Below are 22114 nucleotides of genomic sequence, written 5' to 3' on the forward strand. Positions count from 1 at the left end.
ACCTGACATTCACAGCAAAACATGTACTTTAGATCGTTGTATAAAAACCTGGCTCTGTTGCAGGATCAGACATTGTTCCCTTTTTCCAGCTGGAACTCTTTCTAGTTGGCCTGGCGATGCGTTTAAGTGCATCAGCTGTGAAGCTGTATGTCGACCCTGTCATGAACTGGATTTAAAATTTCTTTTCCTTTGCCTGTAAGATGTTTTAATCCACAACCTGTCAGCTCTTCTGACTCTTCCTCCTTTTTCTCATCCACTCTTTCTTTTCAGAACTTGCTGCCTCAGTCCCTCTCTCAGATTTACTGGAGGTTTCAGTATGACAGTACAATCACAGCGGCTGAAGAACTGAGAACTTAGAATAAATCTGTATTCGTTCTTCTCCCCTCAGAAAACATGATTAATGCCAGCCGCAGGGCGGGCTTTTATTGTGAAAGAAAATGTTTTTTTTTTCAAGTATGTGGTTTATGAAGTAAAGGTCTGCAGTAAACAAAGAGCAGATGACAGAATTAAAGCTGTCTCCAGATCAATCCGGCACCAGCTGACCCTTAAATGTGATTTTATGAGAGGAGAAAAGAAAGTGATTGGAATGACTGGTGAAGAGCAACAGAGGCAACTCTGTGTTTTGCATTTAATGAGTTTAACACAGTTTCAATCGTTTACGAGTCAAAACCTCTTCAAGTCTAATCAATCAAAGTCTTACTTTGCTCAAAAGCTGATTTCCTTTTATTCCTGAGCTGCCATCCATCAAAATCAACTCCTCGTTTGTTTATTTGAACGTTGATGAATCAGAAATGAGAGGGAAGTTAGAAAACTAGTTCAACAAAGACAAGAAGCAAAGAAAAGAGAGAAATGAATGAGCCGAGAGAAAGACAGAGCAACTTATCAATAACAGCAACAACAGACAGAGAAGCTTCCATTTTTTTCTTGAAAGTATTTCAGAACTTCACTTCACACATTATATTAAATGGTTATGAGCAGAAATACCAACCCTCAGTTTAGTATCTGAGTGAAATGTTTGGTAAGAAATATTAACATTAACTATATCTATATATATATCATTCATATGAGTACAAATATTCACTTGAATATTTTTTACAACCATGTGAATATGAAGGAATGAGATGTTTGGATTTAAAGCCACATAACATTCTGCTGCCTCTCATCATCGTCCTTCTGTCATTCATCTACGTCCTCCTCCAGCTCACCCTCTGTGTTTCACTGTCTGTCCTCTCTGTTTTTCTTCTGTCATCTCGTCCTTGTCAACAAAACCGCCTCTGATGGGAGATGGAGATAGAAAATGGAAAATACACAGCTGTAAACAGTTTGCTGTTGTTGTTCCTTCTCATCAGATTGTCTTTTCTCCTGACCTCCACCCCCCCACCCCCCTCTCTCTGTATGTCTAGTCTGTAAGGCGGCCAAAGCTGACCTGGTCTTCCTGGTTGATGGTTCCTGGAGCATCGGTGATGACAACTTCCTGAAGATCATCCGCTTCCTGTACAGCACCACCGGAGCTCTGGACAGGATCGGCCCGGATGGCACGCAGGTACCACCGGACGCTGTCATGAACGCTGTACAGTTCACTTCCTGTAGTCGGCAGCTTTTCTTATTTATTGATGACAGCCGGTTCTGAGCCCTCTCACATCCTGGATCCCTCTGCACTGACCAGGACAAATCCACAAAGTCAGTCCAGGCCTGAATTTCATGGCTCTCTACATCTAAAACCAACCACCCGACACTGTTGTTAAACAGCATTAAAATACAGTGTAACTCATGAAAAAGGCACTTTGTAGGACAAACTAGCAGCAGATATCTTATACTGAGTCATTTACATATAATCAGTATTCCCCCTGTGTTCCCTGGTGGTCGAAACTCTGTTCAGATTCTTGTTCTAAGTTCTACAGCAGCAGCGCTCTTTAAAACGAGCTCTGCTGTGCTGCTCTCATTCATGTTTTTTGTTTTGTACAAATAAAGAATATTCCTCTGTGGTATCCCAGGTGGCCACAGCCCAGTTCACTGATGAAACAACTCATTTTTATTCTCTGCATCACAGAGCTCAGTTTCTGCCGTGTGCTTAGTTTATTTATGTGTTGTCGCTGTTCCTCTTTTCTCTGCGGTGATCCAAGCTCCGCTCAGTCACAACAGCAAGGACTGAAATCAGGCTCAGGTCGGCTTTTATCGCAATCACATTGATTTTGAATCATCAGCTCGCTTCCTGTAAACAGTCTGAGTTTCTCAGGATAAAAAGGTGGAGGGCGCTGTTCTTCCACACACAGGTGAGGCTTCAGGGTGTTCTGTTGTCAGCAGGACGTGGATGAAATCAAAATGTTTTAAAGTACATCGTGATATCACTGCTGACGCTGGTGAAACAGGCTTTACACTTTGAACCAGAGAGGGCAGTAAAACACTGTCACTGAGCCAGGTGTCAAGATATTTGAAGTGAATTGAACTTCTCTGTCTTCTATGTCACTTAAAGATCTGGCAGCTGTAGCATGTGAAGCCAAAAGTATCTGCATTGCTTTATATGTAGAAAAATGTCTTTCTGTGTTTCTGAATCTGTGTTTTTGTCTTGATGTTGATTAGTTATCCTCCTGTTCTCTGTGACAGGTGGCTATGGTCCAGTTCAGTGACGACGCCCGGACCGAGTTTAAGCTGAACTCATACGGCGACAAGGAGCGACTGCTGGAGGCCATCAACAGGATCTCTTACAAGGGAGGAAACACCAAGACGGGTGAGTACAGACAGAGCAGAGACAGACTGCTGCTTATGGCTGAATTTGTTATGGCAGCGTGGTAGAGATTCAGGAGTGTGTCAGGAACACACAGTGGACAAAGAGCGTGACTGCAGCCGATAAAATCCAACTTTTCCCCAGAAGAAATCACCTCTCAATCCAAGACAGACGGGCAGACGGAACAGACACCTGTGTGACACAAATCAACAGTCTAACACATGCACACACACATTCAATTAAAGAGAACAGATAATTAAATCTGCGTGCGACTGCTTTGTCAATGTATGTGTGCAAATTATATATTTGCACTTTCTGTCCTGTGTGAACATGTGTTTTCATGCTAACACTCATATAAGACGTGTATGTAAGAACGTGTGTGTGTGTGTTTGTATTCACACCTACAATCTAGTACATATGCAAGTGCACAGAAGCCTATATTTCTGTGTGTGTGTGTGTAATGAGAGGAAGTCTGTGGGGAAGCAGCGAGAGGTGTAGTCATTAATCAGTGTTTACAAAGCAGCACAGCCAGTTTCTCCTGCAGGGACGACGCTGCAGAAAACAGATTTGTAACAGCGTCACTGCTGGGGAGAAATTCTCCCACTGCTAATGTCACACTGTAAAACACTAATCCTTCTTTCTATCAGGAAGCAGCAGTTTGGGGAGTTTAAGAGCGCTCGATCACCTCAATCTGCAACGCTGCAATTAAGAATCCATTTCCCAGTGTTCCCACAGGCCTGGACAGGTTGATTACTGGATCTGTTTCAAATAACTGGTGCCACTTGATTACTTTATGGAAATGTGACAAGAAGCCCTGTGGTCCATCCTCCATCACATCCCAAAGAAAAACCTGTTACTTCCAGATGTTGCTGGTTTCTTTCATTCCCTTTGCAACATAAATGAACATAAATGCTGTGAATTAATTTGTATGAAAACTGAGCTGTTGATAAGGTCTCCAGATAAACTTCAGCAGCGACTCATCAGAGGTTTCAGTTTGTGTCACAAACTGTAGGTGTCACATGGAGGACAAACACGTCTTCCACTGCAGCAGCAGCTTAGAGGTCTTTAGCTGACTACAAAGGTTACTGCAGCATGGATTTCAGATGCAGCAATTTAACTGGCACCAAATGAAAACCCTACAGCCTAACAGCAACGTCAGCATGTGGGTGGGCTTCACCTCCCGGCGAAAAGTAAAGGAAAAAGTTTAATGTGAGGCAGAACTGTTGTTTGGAGGCCGTTCCTCTTCTCTGATCTCTGACCTGTGTCCTGTCTGTTTCAAGGAGCCTAAATACAGAAGTAATAATAATTTATTATCATTTTTAGTATCACTCGTTTGGTTTGATGGGTGACTGTCTGTCCAACCAGGTCGAGCCATCCAGCATGTGAAGGAAAAAATCTTCACGGCGGAGGGAGGAGTCAGGAGAGGAATCCCCAACGTCCTCGTGGTCCTCACAGACGGTCGATCCCAGGACGATGTCAACAAAGTTTCCAAGGAGATGCAGATGGAAGGTCAGGAGATCCAGTTTGGTCATCAGAATATGAGAATGATAAAACTTTACAGCTCATTTAATGACATGATTTCTGTCCTGTGGAGTCGCTGCTTCGTATTTGGTGAAGACGGTTGAGTTGTTTGCTCTCTGTCTCCCTGTAAAGGTTACATTGTGTTTGCTATCGGCTTTGCTGACGCTGACTACGGCGAGCTGGTGAGCATCGCCAGCAAACCCAGCGACAGACACGTCTTCTTCGTGGACGACCTGGACGCCTTCAAGAAGATCGAAGAGAAGCTGGTGACCTTTGTGTGTGAAGCTGCCACTGCCAGTAAGTAACCAGAGCTGGAACAGAGCACCTTATGGATGAAGGTTTGTCTTAATCAAACACATCTTCTTCTTTTCTCAGCTTGTCCATCGATTCCAATGAGCGGCAGCACAACACCAGGTAAGAGTTCACACACATTTTATTGCAGCCAGTGTGTCGTGCTTTGGAGTATTGATAAGAAAAAGTATAGAAATCTGCTGCACTGTTTTCTTTGTTTTCGCACTGAGTACCCTGAATACCCTGAGGATGAGCAAGACATTCAGAAGTATTACAGCTGTGTTTGCTCATTTTCAACACCCTTAAACAGACAGAATCTATTTCACTCTCATTTGCATGAGTGTTTAAAGTAGGATGAGGAGAAAAACATGTGGAGGTGGGCTCAACAACAGCAGCCCTTTACAAACAGCTAATGGGTGAGCTTTCTGAGTTGCTCCTCTAATTGCTTTCCTTTTTCCTCTGACATCTGGTTTCATAAAAAGGCCTGAATACTGGTGTTACCAAGTTGCCACAAGTCACGCAGAAATCAAACACAGCTCAGAAACACAGACTCTCTCCACACAAACATGTCCTTGTTTTCTTTAAAGTCTGTGTGCAGATCAACAAGAGTGCAGAGAAACAGAAGGTAATTGCTGCAGTTATTACTGTGATAACAGAAACATCACAAATCAAAAAGTGCATGAAATGATAAGATCAGCAGGACTCCTGTAGAGAAGTAAGTCTTATCACAACAGGGTTCATTTCATGAAAAGGTAAAAAGGTAAATGTTGCATTAATGACTTTCTCACTTTTTTTTTGTCCACACTCCAATAAATCATTCAGTGGTCTGAGCCCTGATTTGAAATGATGTTAAATTAAATTCCTCCGTGTCGTTAGGTTTCCGGATGATGGAGCTGTTTGGGCTGGTGGAGAATCGGTACAGTAGCGTCTCTGGCGTTTCCATGGTACCTGGCACCTTCAACACCTTCCCCTGCTTCCACTTGCACAGTGACGCACTGCTGGCACAGCCAACCAGGTATGTTCACGTTTGTACCTGCACCTTATGTATCACATGCTTTATTCTTCTGCCTGGAACCCACAATCCAACTGTTCAGCCCTGGAAAGATCATAACCAAGAGGGCTTCACAATATTTACCTGGGTCTGAGGTTTCTATTTCTGACACAGGTTCATCCATCCTGAGGGCCTTCCCTCTGACTACACCATCACCCTGCTGTTCAGACTGCTGCCCAACACGCCTGAGGAGCCCTTTGCCCTCTGGGAGATCCTCAACAAGAACAACGAGCCGCTGGTTGGAGTCATCCTGGACAGTGAGTCAGGAAATAAACTCCAACACGAGCACTCACCATGAGGAGTAATCTGACATATTTAGTGTGTTCAGTATATGTTTTATTTTGTGGTGGTAGTTTTAGTTTGTGTGTCTCCCTGCAGACGGAGGAAAGACTCTGACGTTCTTCAACAACGACTACAAAGGAGAGTTTCAGACGGTGACCTTTGAGGGTCCAGAGATCCAAAAGCTCTTCTACGGCAGCTTCCACAAGGTCAGAATCACTCCTGTCTGACGAACTACTCGCTCACAGACTGACTCATCATCTGTCAGACTCACTGACAGACTTAAAATGAATTTGTATCTCAGCCTCAAAATCTTTATCAGGACGTCATGGTTCATAAGTGATGCAGAGGCTGCAGTTTGTGCAGTGAGCTGACACATCCTGAGCGTCAGTGACGGGTGTTGTTCCTGGATTTTGTTCTGTAGCGTCACGTGTGGTATGAGACCGTTTCCCGAGAAAAAACATTTACCTGGCAAGATTTATAACAGTGAGTGACTCTGAGTGATGTATGGATGGATGGAAAGGACTCGAGCAGCCAAACGGTTGTTAGAGAGGTGATTACACTACATGTCCTTACAGTGAAGCTCAAAATGCTGTTCCCTGATATTAAACATCTGTCCCATCACTTCTTTTTCTGAATGCAGACCGGCCTCAGCTGATTTGAAGTAAATGAGTCACAGGCTGCTCGTTTTACCGACTGACTGACTGACATGTTTGCTTACTGCTTACTTATTTGGTTGACTTCCTAACCTGGTTGTTTTACTGACAGAACAACTGACTGACTGCATTAGTTCACTGCCTCTCTCTGCTCCTCCTCCTCCTCCTCTTCCCTCCATTGCTCTGGTTCTTGTCTTATCTAAAACCTAGCTGAGCAGTGAGTCGGTATTTGGAGTCCTGACAGGCTGACTGTAGTTGAGTCATGCCCTGAGCCTGAACCTGCTCGCAGTTGTCTTGTGTTAGTGTCAGTGTGTCAGTGCTCAGGGACTCGCTGACTGATCTGCAGTCACTTCTGTCTGCTCGCTGTCAGCAGAGCTTATCCTGCTTACCTTTTCACCTTTTCTGTTACCTCTGTGTGTGTGTGTGTGTGTGTGTGTGTGTGTGTGCCCGCTTGCACCAGTCTCTGCCACTGTATTGTGGAGTTTATAATCGTAGAGGACCAGCACCTGCAGAGCCTATCGGACAGGTCTACACTGATCAGCCACAACAGCCCCCCTCCCCACCAGCACGATCCAGATCCATGGAGACCACAGGACCCAGAGGATCCTTTGCTAGTCTCCCAGTGACACCTTATTTAACAGAAATTTAACCTATAAACAATAACAATCCCAGTAACTAAGTTGTTGTGGATGATCAGTAGCACACAAGAGTTTTTACTCCGGATTATCATAAACACAATGTAAGAGGATACAGTGACATCCAGGCCTCCTGTTGTGCACCTACACTCAGTTTGATTCCCTGCTGAGGGAGTTCATCTCTGTTTGTATGAAAACTCACTCTGACATTTACAACATGTTTCACAGCAGCAGTGAACTTGAACACAGTCACAGCACATAACAATGACTGTCAACAAGTCCTGGTAGCTCTGCTGTTATTGTACTCGAACATTAGTCACTGCCATTAACATGAACGACTGATAATGATACTGTTACTCTGTGGAGTAAACCTCACTTTACTCCTCCAGCCAGTGGGAGGCGCTGTTGCCAGGTATTCACAGTCTCAGATCTCAGTAACGTCCTGAGGGAGTTTCTGTGAATTTGGCACAAACGTTCACTCAGACTCAGGGATGAAGTGATCACATTTTGGTGGTCAGAGGTCAAAGGTCAAGGTCTCTGTGACCACACAAATCATGTTTTTTGGCCTTAAAGGTAACAACCATAAGGCGGTAATTCTAGTTTGTACACCTGTAACAGTTCAGTCGGCTTCATTTAAACTCCAGTGATGTCTCCTTTCACTTTACTTACTGTTTATTTCCAAATGCAACAGAACATTAACCAAAGGAGACATCAGGCTGTCAAACAAAGTCACATCTTCTCTGACTCTGTGATTGCTGCCATGGAAATGAATCTCATTACTGCAGGGTATTGAGGTTGTATTAGTAGTCTGGATCCTGCTGTTTGTAAAGCTGTGTAATTTACTAGACTATAATCATCTGAGGATGCTAAGCAGTAAACGGTAAAAGTCATTTCTCCCTCTCTCTCTCTCTCTCTGGATGCACACCTAAGAATAAAATGCTGCATTTATTTCCTCTGATCTAAACACAACAAGGCAAAGTGGAAACTCTTCTCTTCTGGTGTCACGTAAAGTAGAAACACGAGCGTCACGAGCCAACTTCAGCCATGCTCATATGTCACAGTTAAATTTAGAAATACAGAATCAAAATTACAGAGCAGACTTTTTAGGTTTATGGCCTGTTTTCTTTAGAGCTGCTTGTGTGTGTGTTTTGTGTTTTTGAATATTCTCTGTGCCAGGACAAACATAGAACATTTTAACAATTTAATTTGCACTGTTGTGAATTTTAATTGTAGCCTGTAGAAGAGTGATTGAAATAAAATAAAGGGAAAATAGAGAAACACACACACACACACACACACAGACTGAGATGCTCAAAAAAAAGTTCACAAAACAAACGAGAATAAACTTTTAACTCTTTTAACTTTTCTTTTTCCTGTCTCACAAAGACAAGCTTAATAAGGTCAGATGTGTGTGTGTGTGTGTGTGTGTGTGTGTGTGTGTGTGTGTGTGTGTGTGTGTGTGTGTGTGTGTGTGTGTGCAGCTTCTGAAGCCAATAAGACAGACTGACAGCAGGTTGGTGGTGTGTTAGAGTTAGAGGAGGTTTAATGGTGTTGAGGAGCCACTCGGCACAGACGGGCAGCGTTTCATCCACCTCACAGTTTGGCACTTGTCCGCCATGGCGACAGTTCTACCTGTGTGTGTAATTATAAACAGCAGCGCCACTCAGGGAGGTAATTTTAGTTTCAGCTCCACGTGCTCGGAGGATTTTTGTCCCGGTTCCAGCTCAAGTGCTAAAGTAAGCTGTAAATGTGCTCTGTCATGATTCTGTAAGGGCATTTTAAACACGAGCTCGTGCTGCTTTGACATTTGATACTGGCAGTATTAGCACACACACACAGCATTTTGTATTTCATTTGTTTATCATTCATTCAAGAGGATGTGCAGTTAAATCTGTGTGTGTGTGTGTGTGTGTGTTTTAAAATTGTAAAGCATTTCGTTGGTTGTTATTAACCCGGCAGTCTCCTTATGAAGTTAATGTTTATTTGGGACTTCCTGTTGACTTTATTTGTGCTCTGTCTTAAAACACATGTAACTAGCTGCTGCTGCTTCATCTGGAATTATTACTAAATGGTGGTGTGTTGTGGAGCATTTTAACACCCACATCATGTCACCACATTAACTGTAAAGCATTGTGTTACTGCTGTAAACAAACAGAACAGGTCTGTTTGATATTATAGAGTTTAATTTGATGTCATGTCTGCTTGTATGCATCTGTTTTTAATGGTTTTTTTAAACTATGCTCCATCCTTTTATTTGTAATTTAATGTTTGATGTTTATTTGCGTCTTTTTATTTTGTGTGTTGTCAACCTGCTCAGTGATAGAGATGAAAAATGAATGTTGATGAGTGAGTGCTGTGCTCGTCTCTGTGAAGGTTGAATTTACAGCACCTCACAGGAAGAGGGCGCTGTTCTACCACAGCTCATAGAACCTGCAGAGTTTCTAATGGCTGCAGATTTATGAAGGACTGAGACACTGATCATCCTCAGGGACGTTCATCTCTTTTGTCATGCTCATCACACCTTTAAGGAAACTCAGAATGTTTCTGGTTTCATTCATCTACTTTATCAGTTTATTTAAGCATTTCTTCATTGGTTCAGACCTAAAAACAAGTTAAAGGAATTAACTCAGTGACTGAGTGAACATGTGGGGTGTGTTTCCTCTCACACAGCTTCACCTCGCGATCAGCAAGACAAGCGCCAAAGTTGTGATTGACTGCAAAATGGTGGCAGAGAAATCGATCAACGCAGCGGGAAACATCACCACAGATGGACTGGAAGTTCTGGGCCGGATGGTTCGCTCCCGGGGCAACAAGGACAACTCTGCACCGGTGAGGGACGCACGCACACACACATACCACTACATAAGCATTATAATATACATTCACACAAGACACCAGGTGCAACACAATCACACATTCCCACAGTCAGATCAATACACTGTGACAAAAAAAGAAGAACGGCTCAACAGCACCATCATGAGTCAACTCGTAAAGATTCAATCGGAACACGTGGACCACGTCACCCTGAAGTGAGTTTTCGATCAAACTAAAATGCTCCTCCTTCTGATCGGCTTCTGGCTTGATCACACTGATCGTCTCTAAAAAGGCCAGCTGAATTATAACTTGAGGTATATGATCTTATGCCATTGCAGTGGTTTCATCTATGTTTCAGTTTTTTTCATCCAACCAGAATTATTTCCTTGAGCAGCTTTATGAATGCAAACAAGTCCATTTCTAAGCACTCTCCTCAGGAAATAGCAGAGAGGCAGAGTTTGTGTCTGATTGGTTTGATCTCTCTTTGAAGAGAAACCCCTTGACATTGACTCTGCTCTGAAGCTGAAGATTTCCACTTATGTGTCAAATAATCCCCACCAGTGTCATTTTTTAAGATTTTCTCCACCGGCTGCAGTCGTGTCTCAAAGCTCAGCAGCCAACTCAGTGTTTGTTTGTTTTTTTTTGCAGATCTGAGAATTCAGAATCTCCCACTGTGTTTTAAACCCCATGAATCACAGGGCGGTCCTGACTAATACTCTAATTTTGTACCTCAGAATTCAGCACGCCTAATTAGCCGACTGAAAACAGAGACCTTTGCAGGAACATTCAAAGGAACGCTATAAACCCAAGATAACCTTTTTTGCCATGAGACAGGATTATGATTAAAAGCCTTATTTGCACGGCACTGAAATACCTCAGGACACTCAAAGATTTGTAGCCGTTACAGATCATCAGTCAGTTTAATCCTGCCACGAGAAATTAAAATCCCCCTTCACATTCTCATCATATTTTATTCTCATCATTTGTTTTAGACGTCACATGTGTGTGTGTCTACTTTCTCTCCTCTATGGTCACAGAAATTAGATGCCATTGTAGATCCCACTTCACTGTGTTTTGTGTTTTGTCCTCCTCTGCAGTTCCAGCTGCAGATCTTTGACATCGTCTGCAGCACTTCCTGGGCCAACAGAGACAAGTGCTGCGAACTGCCTGGTCTGGTGAGGTCAACGTGAATTTTTCTTACTCCACTCCTCTGTCTGAGAAGATGTTAACACATGAAGAATTCACTGTATCATTTCTATGTCAAGTCAATTTTATTTATATAGCACCAATTCACAACAGAAGTTATCTCGAGGCTCTGTACATACAGAGCAGGTTTAGACCGTATAACATTTACAGAGAGAGACCCAACAGATCCACCATGAGCAGCACTGGGCGACTGTGTCGAGGAAAAACCTCCTTTAAGAGGCAGAAACCTCGAGCAGAACCAGACTCAGGGTGGGCAGCCATCTGCCTCGACCGGTTGGGTTTAGACAGAGAGAGGGTTATGTCAAGTAACTTACAGAGACAGAGCAGAACACAGGAGCTGATTTCATTGGATTATGTTGCACCACTATTTTGTGTTTGGTGTATCACTCTTTCCCAAAACTGCACTGTTTGCCTTTTTAATCATTTACACCCAAACACATGGGAAGATAAAGCACAGGTTAGAAATCCAGATCTATCCTTCTCACTGTGAGCTGAACTACAGTATACAGTACAATGACATTAATGTAGGAAATATATTCATTAGTATATGTCACACTCATTGCATCACGTTTCATGAGGTTTCATCTCCACATCTTGTTTTTATGTTTTCTCTTCATGCCATCGTCATCATGCTGTGATCATCCAGAGGAAGGAGGTAGACTGCCCGGCCTTACCCAAAGCCTGCACCTGTACCCAGGACAGCAAAGGCCCCCCCGGCCCTGCCGGATCACCAGTGAGCCAAACACAGACACACACACATATGACTCACTGAAGAACTCTTCCAGTGTGTCACACTTCATTTAGATCATTCTGAATAGAGCTAAATGTAACTTCATTCTCACATTCATTCATGCAGTCACACAGACGGATAAAGACGCACATCTCATGCCTCACGTACAGTTTGAGTTATTTTACTTCACTCCGTTTCCTTTTCAGTTCAGCAGATTAAAACTCTTATTTCTCTGCTTGTTTTTGTGGTAAAATCACACACACGGCAGTAAGCTCTGAATTTAAATGTCCTGCTGTTTGTGTTTCCAACAGGGAGGCCCAGGAATCAGAGGAGCCAGAGGTGATCGTGGAGAGCCAGGCCCTGTGGTAAGTTGTGTTTTTTTTATATACTGATACCGTCTCGTGACTTTCAACACTCAGTCTTCGTTGATACTTAATCTGAGAACAGGTAAGGGCGTCCCACTTTGAAAACAGGAAGTGAACTAAACATCTCTGTGTTATCTCGATGCTTTAAAAAGCTGTTGAAGCTAACACAGTGTTATACACTCTGACCTTGTGGCTTCTCTTTGTGAGCCCAACTTCAGCAAACTTCAGAGGTGTTTTTTTTCTTGACTTCTTACGGTAAGTTTCACTGAGCTAAGTATTCAAGTACCACTGTAATCCTACTGATACACACCTGTTACTCACATCTCACACTCTGTACACTCACATACAAACAAAACAGAACAAGGACAGCAGTGGATTTTATCATTAATTTAGTTTAGCTTCATCTGCTTTATTAGATTCTGTGATAAGAGATTAAACAACAATGAGCAGATATTTACCGTCAACAACAGACTCAGTCATAATTCATAAACAGGATGTGTATTCACTATAATATACAAATCAGAAAACACAATACAACAAATACAGCAACATTTTAAAACACCCAACAAAACAACAACAAAAAAACATAACTAAACAACAACAAAGCAACAGTTAAGAAAATGTACACACAAATAAAAACATACTTAATAAACCTGATGAACAACACAGCAACATTTCAGAGATCACGACCAAACAGACAGAAACACAGACATTTAAAACACATTTCACACGAAACAAAACAAAACAAACACACACCATGTCATAAAACCATAAAAACAAATCAACAAAACAGGCAATCTCAGTAACAATTTAAAGACACAACATTTCTGAAAATTAACAACCAGAAAACAAAAACTGAAATTATCATTAACATCAATAAAACAAAATCAGATGTGAATCCTTCACGAACCAGAAAAGGTAGGTACCTACTGTCTTTCTAACTGTTGCAGTTCACAAGTGCACACACACACACACACACACACACACACACACAAAATTGCCTTATCTCTAAAATTCTGCTCTGCACAAGACAAAACATGAGCCGCTTGTGAAACACTAAACACAAAGCAACAAGTAACTCAGATGGATGAAACTCACGACAGACACCACAGTGATCTGACACTGCTGTTCCAGTAACTGTTACACAGACAGACTCAGATTACATTGTGTTTCAGGCAGAACAGCTCTGTGATCAGATGTGATCGTGACAGAGCAGGTGCTGTGATCTCCTCTCCTTCCCCCCGGTGTTTCGTTTGAGGCATGCTTCAGCCACACAGCTGAACGAATGCCTCTTTACCTGCTTCTTGTTCGAATCTCTGTGTGCAGAAGAAGTCAGATGGAGAATATACAGCTGTGTAGATGTACATTTTACAATGCAACACAAAAACAAAGCACAGATGTTTCAGTGCGTTCAACAAAATGGCTTCTATGTGACCGTTGTTGATTGCCTTGCATGCATTTGTATATGTTTCAGTGGGAGGAAGCATGAGTGGTTTGGCAGTTTATCATCATGGTAAGAGTGTGTGGCAGGTTGTGTCATGTGTGTGAAAACAGGTTTTTGCTTTGTACACGTGTCTGAGGTTTTCAGAAAAGTGTGTTCACGTACTACTATTGATACATGCGTCTCATCTTGATCAGAAAGTTTGAGATCAAGCGCAGTTTCATGATAAGGTGTTGATGCAGTTGGCAACTTCATTTTAAGAAATGTGTGTGATGTCTGGAAAGAAAAAAAGTCTCTCAGATAACATCTCTATAATAGAGCGTGTTTTTAATATAACATACTTTTCGCCCTTCCCTCTCTGTCTGTGGTTTAGCAGTCGTGTTCCTGTAAAAGCAAGAGGACCTCACAAACTGACAAACTAGTGACAGAAATTTATTGTGTTCAGCGCATGTAAGAGACAATATCCAACAAACTGTATGTCCCATGACTGTACTGGATGATGCAGGAGCTCACCATCTCTGCAGAATCCTTCACAGTCAAGAATCATACAAAGTCAAAGGGTATCATCAGCTCATACCAACAAAATGCCACGTGTAATCATACTTCTACTTCAATAACCTGAATTCATCACTTTTCTGAAATATCATTTCTAGACGTTGCAACCTTGCATCTCTCTACCCCCACTTGCTCTTGCTTTTTTGTGTCTTGTTGGTGATTGTGCAGATTCAAGCACCTCAGCTCAGTTGCTCTTTTGTTGTATTTACCTGCACTTTAATACTGTCTGATTTTTTGGGAACAGTGGACGTGTTCTGAGAAACAAAATGAGCTCTGATGTGTTATCGTTTTGCTGTTTCATTGTATTTTGTTTCTCAAACAGTTGAGAATAGTTGTGAATGTTCATCCTCAGTATATCGTCTTATGTTAGTATTTGGTCACTGATATTGCTTCCTTCCTTGCTGATTATTTTTATCTGTGTTCTGAGAAACACGACTTGTCTAACCGACCACACACATGCAGTCTCGTAGCATAAACCACACTTACATAACAAAGTTTTAACACACACACATTTCATGTCACAGATGTCATTTTGGTCAAGTTTGGCATCAAAAATCACACATGAACATTTAGAGACACTCACTTGTTTCTCTGTGCTGTTTAAGATCATCAGCTGTCCTCCTCTCGCCTCACAGTCTTCTCTGCTCTCATTCAAACTTTTGCTCTCTGTGAATCTATAGTAACAACTGGACCCACTTCTCATCCATCCGTCCGGACAGCCCTTCCCTGAGAGATTTCATGTCAAAATCACAGACTGAGCTTTGAAACTATTCTCAGCTGCAGTTTTCTTTACCTTGTTTGTTTGATCCAGTAACTTTTTATCATTTTTTACATAACTAATATAACTGTTGTGTAACAGCATAAGAGCAACAACATCAAATCATTCAGCTTTAAAGTGTCTTGAAAAGCAGTATTCCAATGACTAAGTGGCAGACAAAGCTCTCTTACCCTTCAGCATGTCTACTTCCTGCTGTGACTGGTTGTAACTGATGCTCAGGTTGTCATATTCATGTTTCAGCTGTTCATACATGATGTTGAGCTGGTCTCTCTGCACAGTGACTAAAATATCTGGCAATATAAAACAAAGAACAGATCAAAATCAAGTTTTATCTCTGCCCTCTGCGTTTTTCTATCACGATTATCTAAATCATCGGACGTCTTTACTAGTCAGACATTTCTACTGATTTGCTGATCTGATCTGTGAAGTCACACACATACAGATTAGCTCATAGATTGAACTTTTTTTCACATGAATTGGTGATGCAGTTTAAGTCTTGCTGTAGTTTTGTCATCTTTCCCACAACAGAGTGAAGGTTCTTGTGAAAAGTTGCAAGTAGAGTTTAGAGTTACTGTTGCTATTCAGTGGCTAAAAATGGTATTACACCTGCTGTTTAAAAGAGAAACGACATGATGCATTTATCACATACACAAACAATGTCCCACAAATATTAGATTAAGAATAGCTGACAAAAACTCAGATAGAAATTAGAGAGAGCTGCACAATAATGTCATTAACACTCACAGCGTGTGAAGACTCCAACAAGTATCAGAAAATAAAACACCCCCAGAATCACAGCAGTGACTCTGAAACTGCTTCTTTTTGCACCTGGAAGATTCCTTTCACTGCCTGGTCCTAAAGTAAAATACAAAATACACTGAGAGCAGATTTTATGGAGAATATGGAGTGTATCTGCTCAGTGAAATCAGTCACCATATTACACACTATAAGATAAGTCTGGGTCTGCACAGCAGGGAAATAACAGTTCGTTACGGTCACAGGAACTTTAACTCATGATAATTTAATATCATCCAGAGGACAGTGTTTTTCATGCTCACCAGTTTTCTGTAGTCCCATATTGATGAACTGGTCTTCATTCTTTAGGATCTCCACTCTCTCACTCCTCTCTCCTTCTCCACTGTCCCCTTGGACTCGTCGGTTATATCTCACCTTCAGATTCAATTTTTTAGCTTGAGTATCTGAAGACATCTTTCTGAACTAGTTAAATCTGTTTTTGATCAGGGTTTCCTGGTCGTCTGTTTCTGTCTGTGTCAGGCAGCTTTCAGCGAAGAGCATCAAGGAAGTAACAGCGAGTCAAACCACAACCACAGATATACACTCCTACATAATACTTGCTCTCTCTCTCCACTTAGGCTCTTCTTCTTGATGTTACTGTAGCTGAATGATTGCATGGTTCATTCTCTGTGTGAATGAAACCAACTGAAAAAAACGGTGTTTATATAAAGCCTATTATCAGGTCGTCTGGGTAGTCGTAACAAGGTCTCTTTGGTTAAAGCTACCAGATAACTTGTGATTCAGAAAGTGAGGCCTCCTCCTTTCCAAAACAAACACGCCGGGTGTCCTGTCAAGTACAAACTGTACCATAGAAAACAGGTGCTGTTTTAAAGGTAACGAGTGATTGAACGAATATTGATTTAATTCACCTTTTTTCTTCTTACTGTTAAAAAAAAGCAATTCACAGCTTTTATGTATGAAAGCATCCTGACCTAAAAACATTTTTTCACAACTTCCTAAAAGTCCTGTCCTGTTTCTGGCCCTCTTGTTACTCTTTGTCTTGTGGTCATTACACCTTAATGAAGGGAGGATTTATTGCAGTACTATTGTAGAGTTTCACAGATGTTTAAGTGGAATCAGGAAAGCAGACAATCTGTGCATATTATTTGTCTTCTTTCAGTCAGTTAAGTCATGTCAGTTGGATTTTATGTGAATGTCAAATATGTACAGCATGTAGAGGATCATACTCACCAGTTGATACTAAAGGCACCTAGTGAACACCGACTGTTGCATTCTGTAGTGAAGGAAAATAAGCCACCTCAAATTTTGAGACAAAAAAGGCAGGAAAAAAGCCAAGTTAATGTTAGATCGACAAGGCTCAGAATATCTGTTTAACAAACACTCTCACCATCCAAAGAAGTGCTCAGCCTGTTCTTGTCTTTCTCTAACTTGGCATAGTTCCTGCTCAGGTCATCATATCTGCTCTGTAGTTCATCTCTCTCTTGAGTGAGGTTGATGTTTCTAATTTGCGCCTCGTTCAGACTGACATTGAGCTGGTCTCTCTCTGTCTCCAAATTCAGTTTTTCCAGCGTGACTAAAATATCTGGTGAAAACAGACACAAAACAAGAAGCTGTTAAACAACAGAAATTCATACAGAGTTATCACTGACTAGTCTTGATTTGAATCACAGAAACAGCTCTTTGAAACATCTCCATCAAAACCTGAACCTCATAACCTTTTTGAATTTTTTTACACAGATACTAGAAGTTAGGATGACACAGAGTTAGAGTGTCTGAGACAGACAGTTCTAACTCTGAGCACAAAGTGGGTGGAGTAGAAAACAGATCAGAGGGAGTGGTGATTGATAAATACTGCACTGCTCTAGTAGACCTGAAACAGCTCAGCCAATCACAGTGAAACATGACAACAGTTCAACAAATGGAGAGGAGAGAGACATTTCCAGGAAATCATAGTGTTGTCTGAGCAGAGTGGTACGACATGAACACAGAGCCCCACAGATCTACAGCCAAAGACACATGGTGTGTTGTCTTTATCAATGTTGTTTGTAAAATAAAGATAGAAATATATATAATTATATATATAATATAATTGGCAACAATATATCAGAAAGTTAAAACGTGAAACAGCATTTTTTCAGTCAGTCAGGTGACATTTGGATTTGATTTAATTAAGGTTTACACTGGTTGTGGATGGTTGTGTGTAATGTCCTGCTGACCTCAGATGGCTGATTTCATTTAAATACTGACTGTTGGAAAACTTCATCTGTACAAGAAGCTTTGTGACAGAAACAAAAGTGGTTGTGAGAACTCTGTTCTTAGTGAGATTGTAAGACCTACTGTCCACCAAACACCACACTGACTGGTAAAGAAGATTGAAGGGTCAGGAAAACACCAAACTGTTGCAGCACAACATAGAGCCTGATAAGTTATGATAGAATAAGAAGCAAATGCTCACAGCGCATGAAGACCCCGGCCAGTATCAGGAGGTACAGCACTCCCAGAATGCTTGCTGTAGCAGTGAACCTGCAGTGGCTTCTTTGACTGACTGCTACTACAAAGACAGAGAACATTCAGACCTCAGTTAGTTTTGAATTTCTGATCATTTTATCCTTCAGTTGCCTTCATCTGCTCAGGAACAACTAAGACATTTGAAGTCAAGTGACACTAAACTGCATTTCAGTGTCTCACAGTCTCAGTCCACAGCACAGACCAGTTCATAGACATGAGTTCATGTTAACTTGGACTTGTAATGTTGTATCCTCTTGTACAAAGTTAGTTCAATGGAAGCAGCATTCATTGTTCAGGATTGAATCAAACACACACAAACATCAAACTCTTCCTCATAGAATATTTAGTTGTTGTACTACTTACTGACTTTATGGGACCCAAGATCACCATGAGTGTGTTTCAAAGTGTCTGTATCCTCAGAGATCTCCACGTGACTTTCCTCTTTTTCCTCTCCGTTGTTCAAATCTGCTGCTTGAATGTCTGTGGACATCTTGAGAGGTGAAACAACTTAAGTGAAGCTGTTTCTCACTGTTTGTTTCTCTGTGAGTCATCAAGGAAGTGGCAGCCGGACAAATCACAACTGCTAATATACCCTGAAATCATGTGAAAGCAGTGCAGTACCCTGTGCTCCCTTAAGGAGGGGCCACAGGGGCCACAGTATGCACACATTAAGTTTTTATCATTTAATTTAATAATTTTTCACCACGGTTTGAAAAAGGAAATGAGGTTATATTTACAACAGTTACCAGTTTTTAAAGTAACTCAACCACAACACAGCTTTAATTGGATATTGATAAAACAATAGAACAACATGGACATGTTTTAGTATCACAACACAGTGGTTCAGTTGAAGAAGTGTTGAGTTTGCATTAATGTTAAACAGCAGCAGATCATAGACAGAGCGTTCTCACTAAACTATAATGAATACAGTTCTCTGTAGTCAAATTAGATAAAGACCCTGTTCACTATTTATTAATTTCCTGTGTTCTGTGCAGTGAACCATGTTGTTAAAATTGTTGTGCAACTTTGTGTGCAGTATTTTTCCATCATGTTTTGTGGTGTATCAGATTAGAAAGCAGTGAGTTGTTTTTATCTTGTTCCTCGTCAGGCGGCCATATTTGACACATCACAACGTGCTCTTCACTGCTGATGGACTGATATGAGTAAACATGATGTAAGTCATGGAACAATGTACATTTATGTACCATCAGAGATGTAGCCATACAGTGTTATACCATAGCTGCCATTCTGTTTGCTGTTATCTTACACTTTAACAGCAGCTGAGTTTTACAAATAAAAATCACATTTCTACTGTTGTCTCTAGACATTTTAACGTTCATTAATATTGTGAGGAATTTGTCTGTTTATGCAAACATGTATACAGTACTCAACAAAACTGAGTACACCCTCGATCAGTATCACTAAAACTGTAAGTAATTATAAATTCTGTCCATTTAATCCATAAAATCTTAAGATAAAGCCCAAGAAGACTGACACCAATAAATCAGAAAAACAGAAATGTTGGTCTCATTAAACTACAATGAAAAGTTCAAATTTAAGAATCAACTGTCTACTTTTTTCAAATCTGTTTTGTAAGTGCCCCCATTATTAATTCAGCTGTTCTCCACCCTGCACTGCAGCTGCATACAGTTGCAGTCTTTCCTCTACATCTGTCTGTCCTCTGTCTGTCCTGGATGAGTGCTGCAGGAGGTTGGTCAGACACAGAGAGGCTTTTTTTACATCTGCACAAACACCTGAGCATAAATCCCAAAGACACTGTTTGTATTTTCACCACACACTGGTGATATTTGATGAGTGTTGTGTTCAGTGACAGGTACATTATTCTGTCATAGGTAATATTATGGTTAATGTCTGATTCAGGTTAGACAGTTAACACTCCAGATTAAAGTCTGTGTAAAGCAGTAACACTAATGTGTTCTGAGTCAGTTACACCACAGAGAAATGTGCTGTAAACCACTCAGCTAAATTTGAATGGAAATTTGAATGGAACAACCACTCAGTGCAGCACAGTGACAGTTAACATCCTGTTAGCTCTTTGCTAGCATTCAGTTAGCATCCTGTTAGCTCTCTGCTAGCATCCTGTTAGCTCTCTGCTAGCATCCTATTCCGTACATGTCTGAGCCACCGCAGCTTTTTGTTTTGTTGATCTCATGGCCTGTCCTCAAGGACTCAAGAAACAAGTTGCATTATTTATGCAGTCATATTAATGATGTTTATTAAAACAAAGTATAAAGATGTTACACTGATACTAAACTGACTCTGTGATAATTAGCACATTATTATGGCAACACGTGTTACTGCCTCACTCTGACAGCAGATTATCAGTGAATTCCCTTTGTCTCTGGTGAAAGTTTGTAAAACTAACCAGAGTGAAACGGTCGGTGCAGAAACAGGTGTTGGTGGTGTTCCTCAGCTCTCCATCAGTGTGGCTCTACACTAAATTAATCCACCTCCTCTTAATGCCTTTGAAAATTTAAATAAGGTGATGACTGATCTGCTCTGCAAACTAGAGCATCCAGGGAAGATGGATTTGTGGGACAACAGCAAAGTAGCTAGCAAAACTTAAACTAGTCGAGTGGGATGTTATGGGAATCTTCTGCTGAATAAAGCACAGAGACAACGGTTGTCTTTCTGTAGGTTTAATTCCTACATTTGCAAATGGACCAACTGCACTCCTCAAGCATGAGATGCACAATGAGTACCGAGTACAATAGATTACAGGTTAAATGCAAAAGAAACAAGGTTATGTCTGGAGACAAAAAGGAAAACATCTTCTGAAGACTACACAACAGTGCAGCCTTGAGAGAAAAGCATCAGAGATTACACAGCTTTGCAGCCTTGTACCAGCCTTTGTCCTTAATGGAGCGAGGTGCCCTGTCAGCTTACTGACATGTGGAAAAGTACTAAGCATGTGATATTTCATAAGACACAATTGTACAAATACAACACAAATGGTCAAGATTATTAATAAATCACAATTATCATGAATCATACGAAAATTTCCAATAGAGGGAGAAGCACTGATGCTAACGCAGCGCTGCTATTTATAACAGTCACAGTTTCAGGGGCGGGGTTATGCTGAGGAAAAAAAAGGAACTTTTTCTAAATTCATAAAAGTTTGACATGTTCATCTACCACCCAGACTACGAATCATTTCCTTCTTGGATTCTTGGATCACCACATTAAAGACACTTCCTGCAGTATCTTCACCAAAGTAAAGACAACCTGTCATTAACTTTTATTATATGAATTTTGTCGAACTCGTTCACATATAATGTTTAATTATTGTGTGGACGATTTCCAACCCCACTTCTCTGTCTACACTGTAGAGAACAGAGGGACAGTATCTATTAAATGAAGATTATTTAACAGGAGAGAAAGAGGGAACAAATTTACAAAAGTTCGATGACTGTGAGGCTTCTGCAGGAAGTTTCATTATTACATGTCTTTGGTCTAATTTGATAAAAAATAATAATCCTAACATCACACACCCCTCTGTCATCAATGAGAGCAGGAAATCTATTTCTCACAGATCCAGTTCCTTGCATAATAATAATAATATCTTTGTGTCCATTTTCCTTGTTGATCGCAGCATGCTACACGAGACCTGTACGTGGGATCTTCAATCTGTCTTGTTGGCCAGAACCTGAGACACATAAAATATAGTTTTAACCTGAGCTGAAACTCCTGATTATTTTCACATTCAAATCAACTTGAATCTGACTTGAAATATTTCAGATATTTTCAGTGGTTTGTTTTTAGGGAATTTGCTGACACTTAAA

The 22114-nt window shown here is 41.0% G+C and overlaps 3 protein-coding genes across 20 annotated transcripts in view; 1 reads left to right on the forward strand and 2 right to left on the reverse strand.

Moving 5' to 3' along the window:
* The window catches only part of LOC108887585 (collagen alpha-1(XIV) chain), a 157365-nt gene that overhangs the window by 71653 nt on the left and 63598 nt on the right, over positions 1–22114 (forward strand). For all 3 annotated transcript variants that reach the window (XM_018683034.2, XM_018683038.2, XM_018683037.2), the window contains 12 exons: positions 1404–1543; positions 2605–2728; positions 4091–4234; positions 4379–4543; positions 4622–4660; positions 5414–5552; positions 5703–5845; positions 5967–6076; positions 9829–9987; positions 11070–11147; positions 11825–11911; positions 12220–12273. In XM_018683034.2, the coding sequence (XP_018538550.1) occupies positions 1404–1543; positions 2605–2728; positions 4091–4234; positions 4379–4543; positions 4622–4660; positions 5414–5552; positions 5703–5845; positions 5967–6076; positions 9829–9987; positions 11070–11147; positions 11825–11911; positions 12220–12273 (1382 nt within the window). The remainder of the gene's footprint in view (positions 1–1403; positions 1544–2604; positions 2729–4090; positions 4235–4378; positions 4544–4621; positions 4661–5413; positions 5553–5702; positions 5846–5966; positions 6077–9828; positions 9988–11069; positions 11148–11824; positions 11912–12219; positions 12274–22114) is intronic.
* Positions 12662–20377, reverse strand: LOC127138986 (C-type lectin domain family 4 member A). Of its 4 annotated transcripts, none has more exons than XR_007812490.1 (9): positions 18679–20377; positions 18259–18354; positions 17191–17385; positions 17034–17076; positions 16106–16217; positions 15792–15902; positions 15218–15337; positions 14853–14995; positions 12662–13589 (listed from the first exon to the last, which is right to left on the reverse strand). XR_007812490.1 is itself a non-coding variant. In XM_051069096.1 (5 exons), the coding sequence occupies exons 1-5, from the start codon at positions 16254–16256 to the stop codon at positions 13539–13541; spliced, it is 576 nt and encodes a 191-aa protein (XP_050925053.1). In that variant the 5' UTR covers positions 16257–17007; the 3' UTR covers positions 12662–13538. The 4 variants fall into 4 exon arrangements, 2 of the variants coding, with proteins under 2 accessions (XP_050925053.1, XP_050925055.1); XR_007812489.1 differs by having other exon boundaries at positions 18675–20377; XM_051069096.1 differs by lacking the exons at positions 17034–17076; positions 17191–17385; positions 18259–18354; positions 18679–20377 and having other exon boundaries at positions 16106–17007.
* The window catches only part of LOC108887586 (CD209 antigen), a 48315-nt gene continuing 46719 nt past the window's right edge, over positions 20519–22114 (reverse strand). For all 13 annotated transcript variants that reach the window (XM_051069091.1, XM_051069088.1, XM_051069072.1 and 10 more), the window contains one exon: positions 20519–21978. In XM_051069091.1, the coding sequence (XP_050925048.1) occupies positions 21852–21978 (127 nt within the window). In that variant the 3' untranslated portion in view covers positions 20519–21851. The remainder of the gene's footprint in view (positions 21979–22114) is intronic.

Source organism: Lates calcarifer, linkage group LG3, assembly GCF_001640805.2.
Source record: "Lates calcarifer isolate ASB-BC8 linkage group LG3, TLL_Latcal_v3, whole genome shotgun sequence".
Lineage (NCBI taxonomy): Eukaryota > Metazoa > Chordata > Actinopteri > Centropomidae > Lates > Lates calcarifer.

Bases quoted from the DNA above. Each gene is read 5' to 3' on its own strand.
- LOC127138986 (XM_051069096.1), bottom strand. From the start codon at position 16,256: ATGTCTTCAGATACTCAAGCTAAAAAATTGAATCTGAAGGTGAGATAT. The intron at 15,903-16,105 runs GTGAGCATGAAA...ATTTTACTTTAG, and splicing joins TATGGGACTACAGAAAACTG to GACCAGGCAGTGAAAGGAAT. The intron at 13,590-14,852 runs GTGAGTGTCTCT...TTCTGCACACAG, and splicing joins TAAACAGCACAGAGAAACAA to AGATTCGAACAAGAAGCAGG.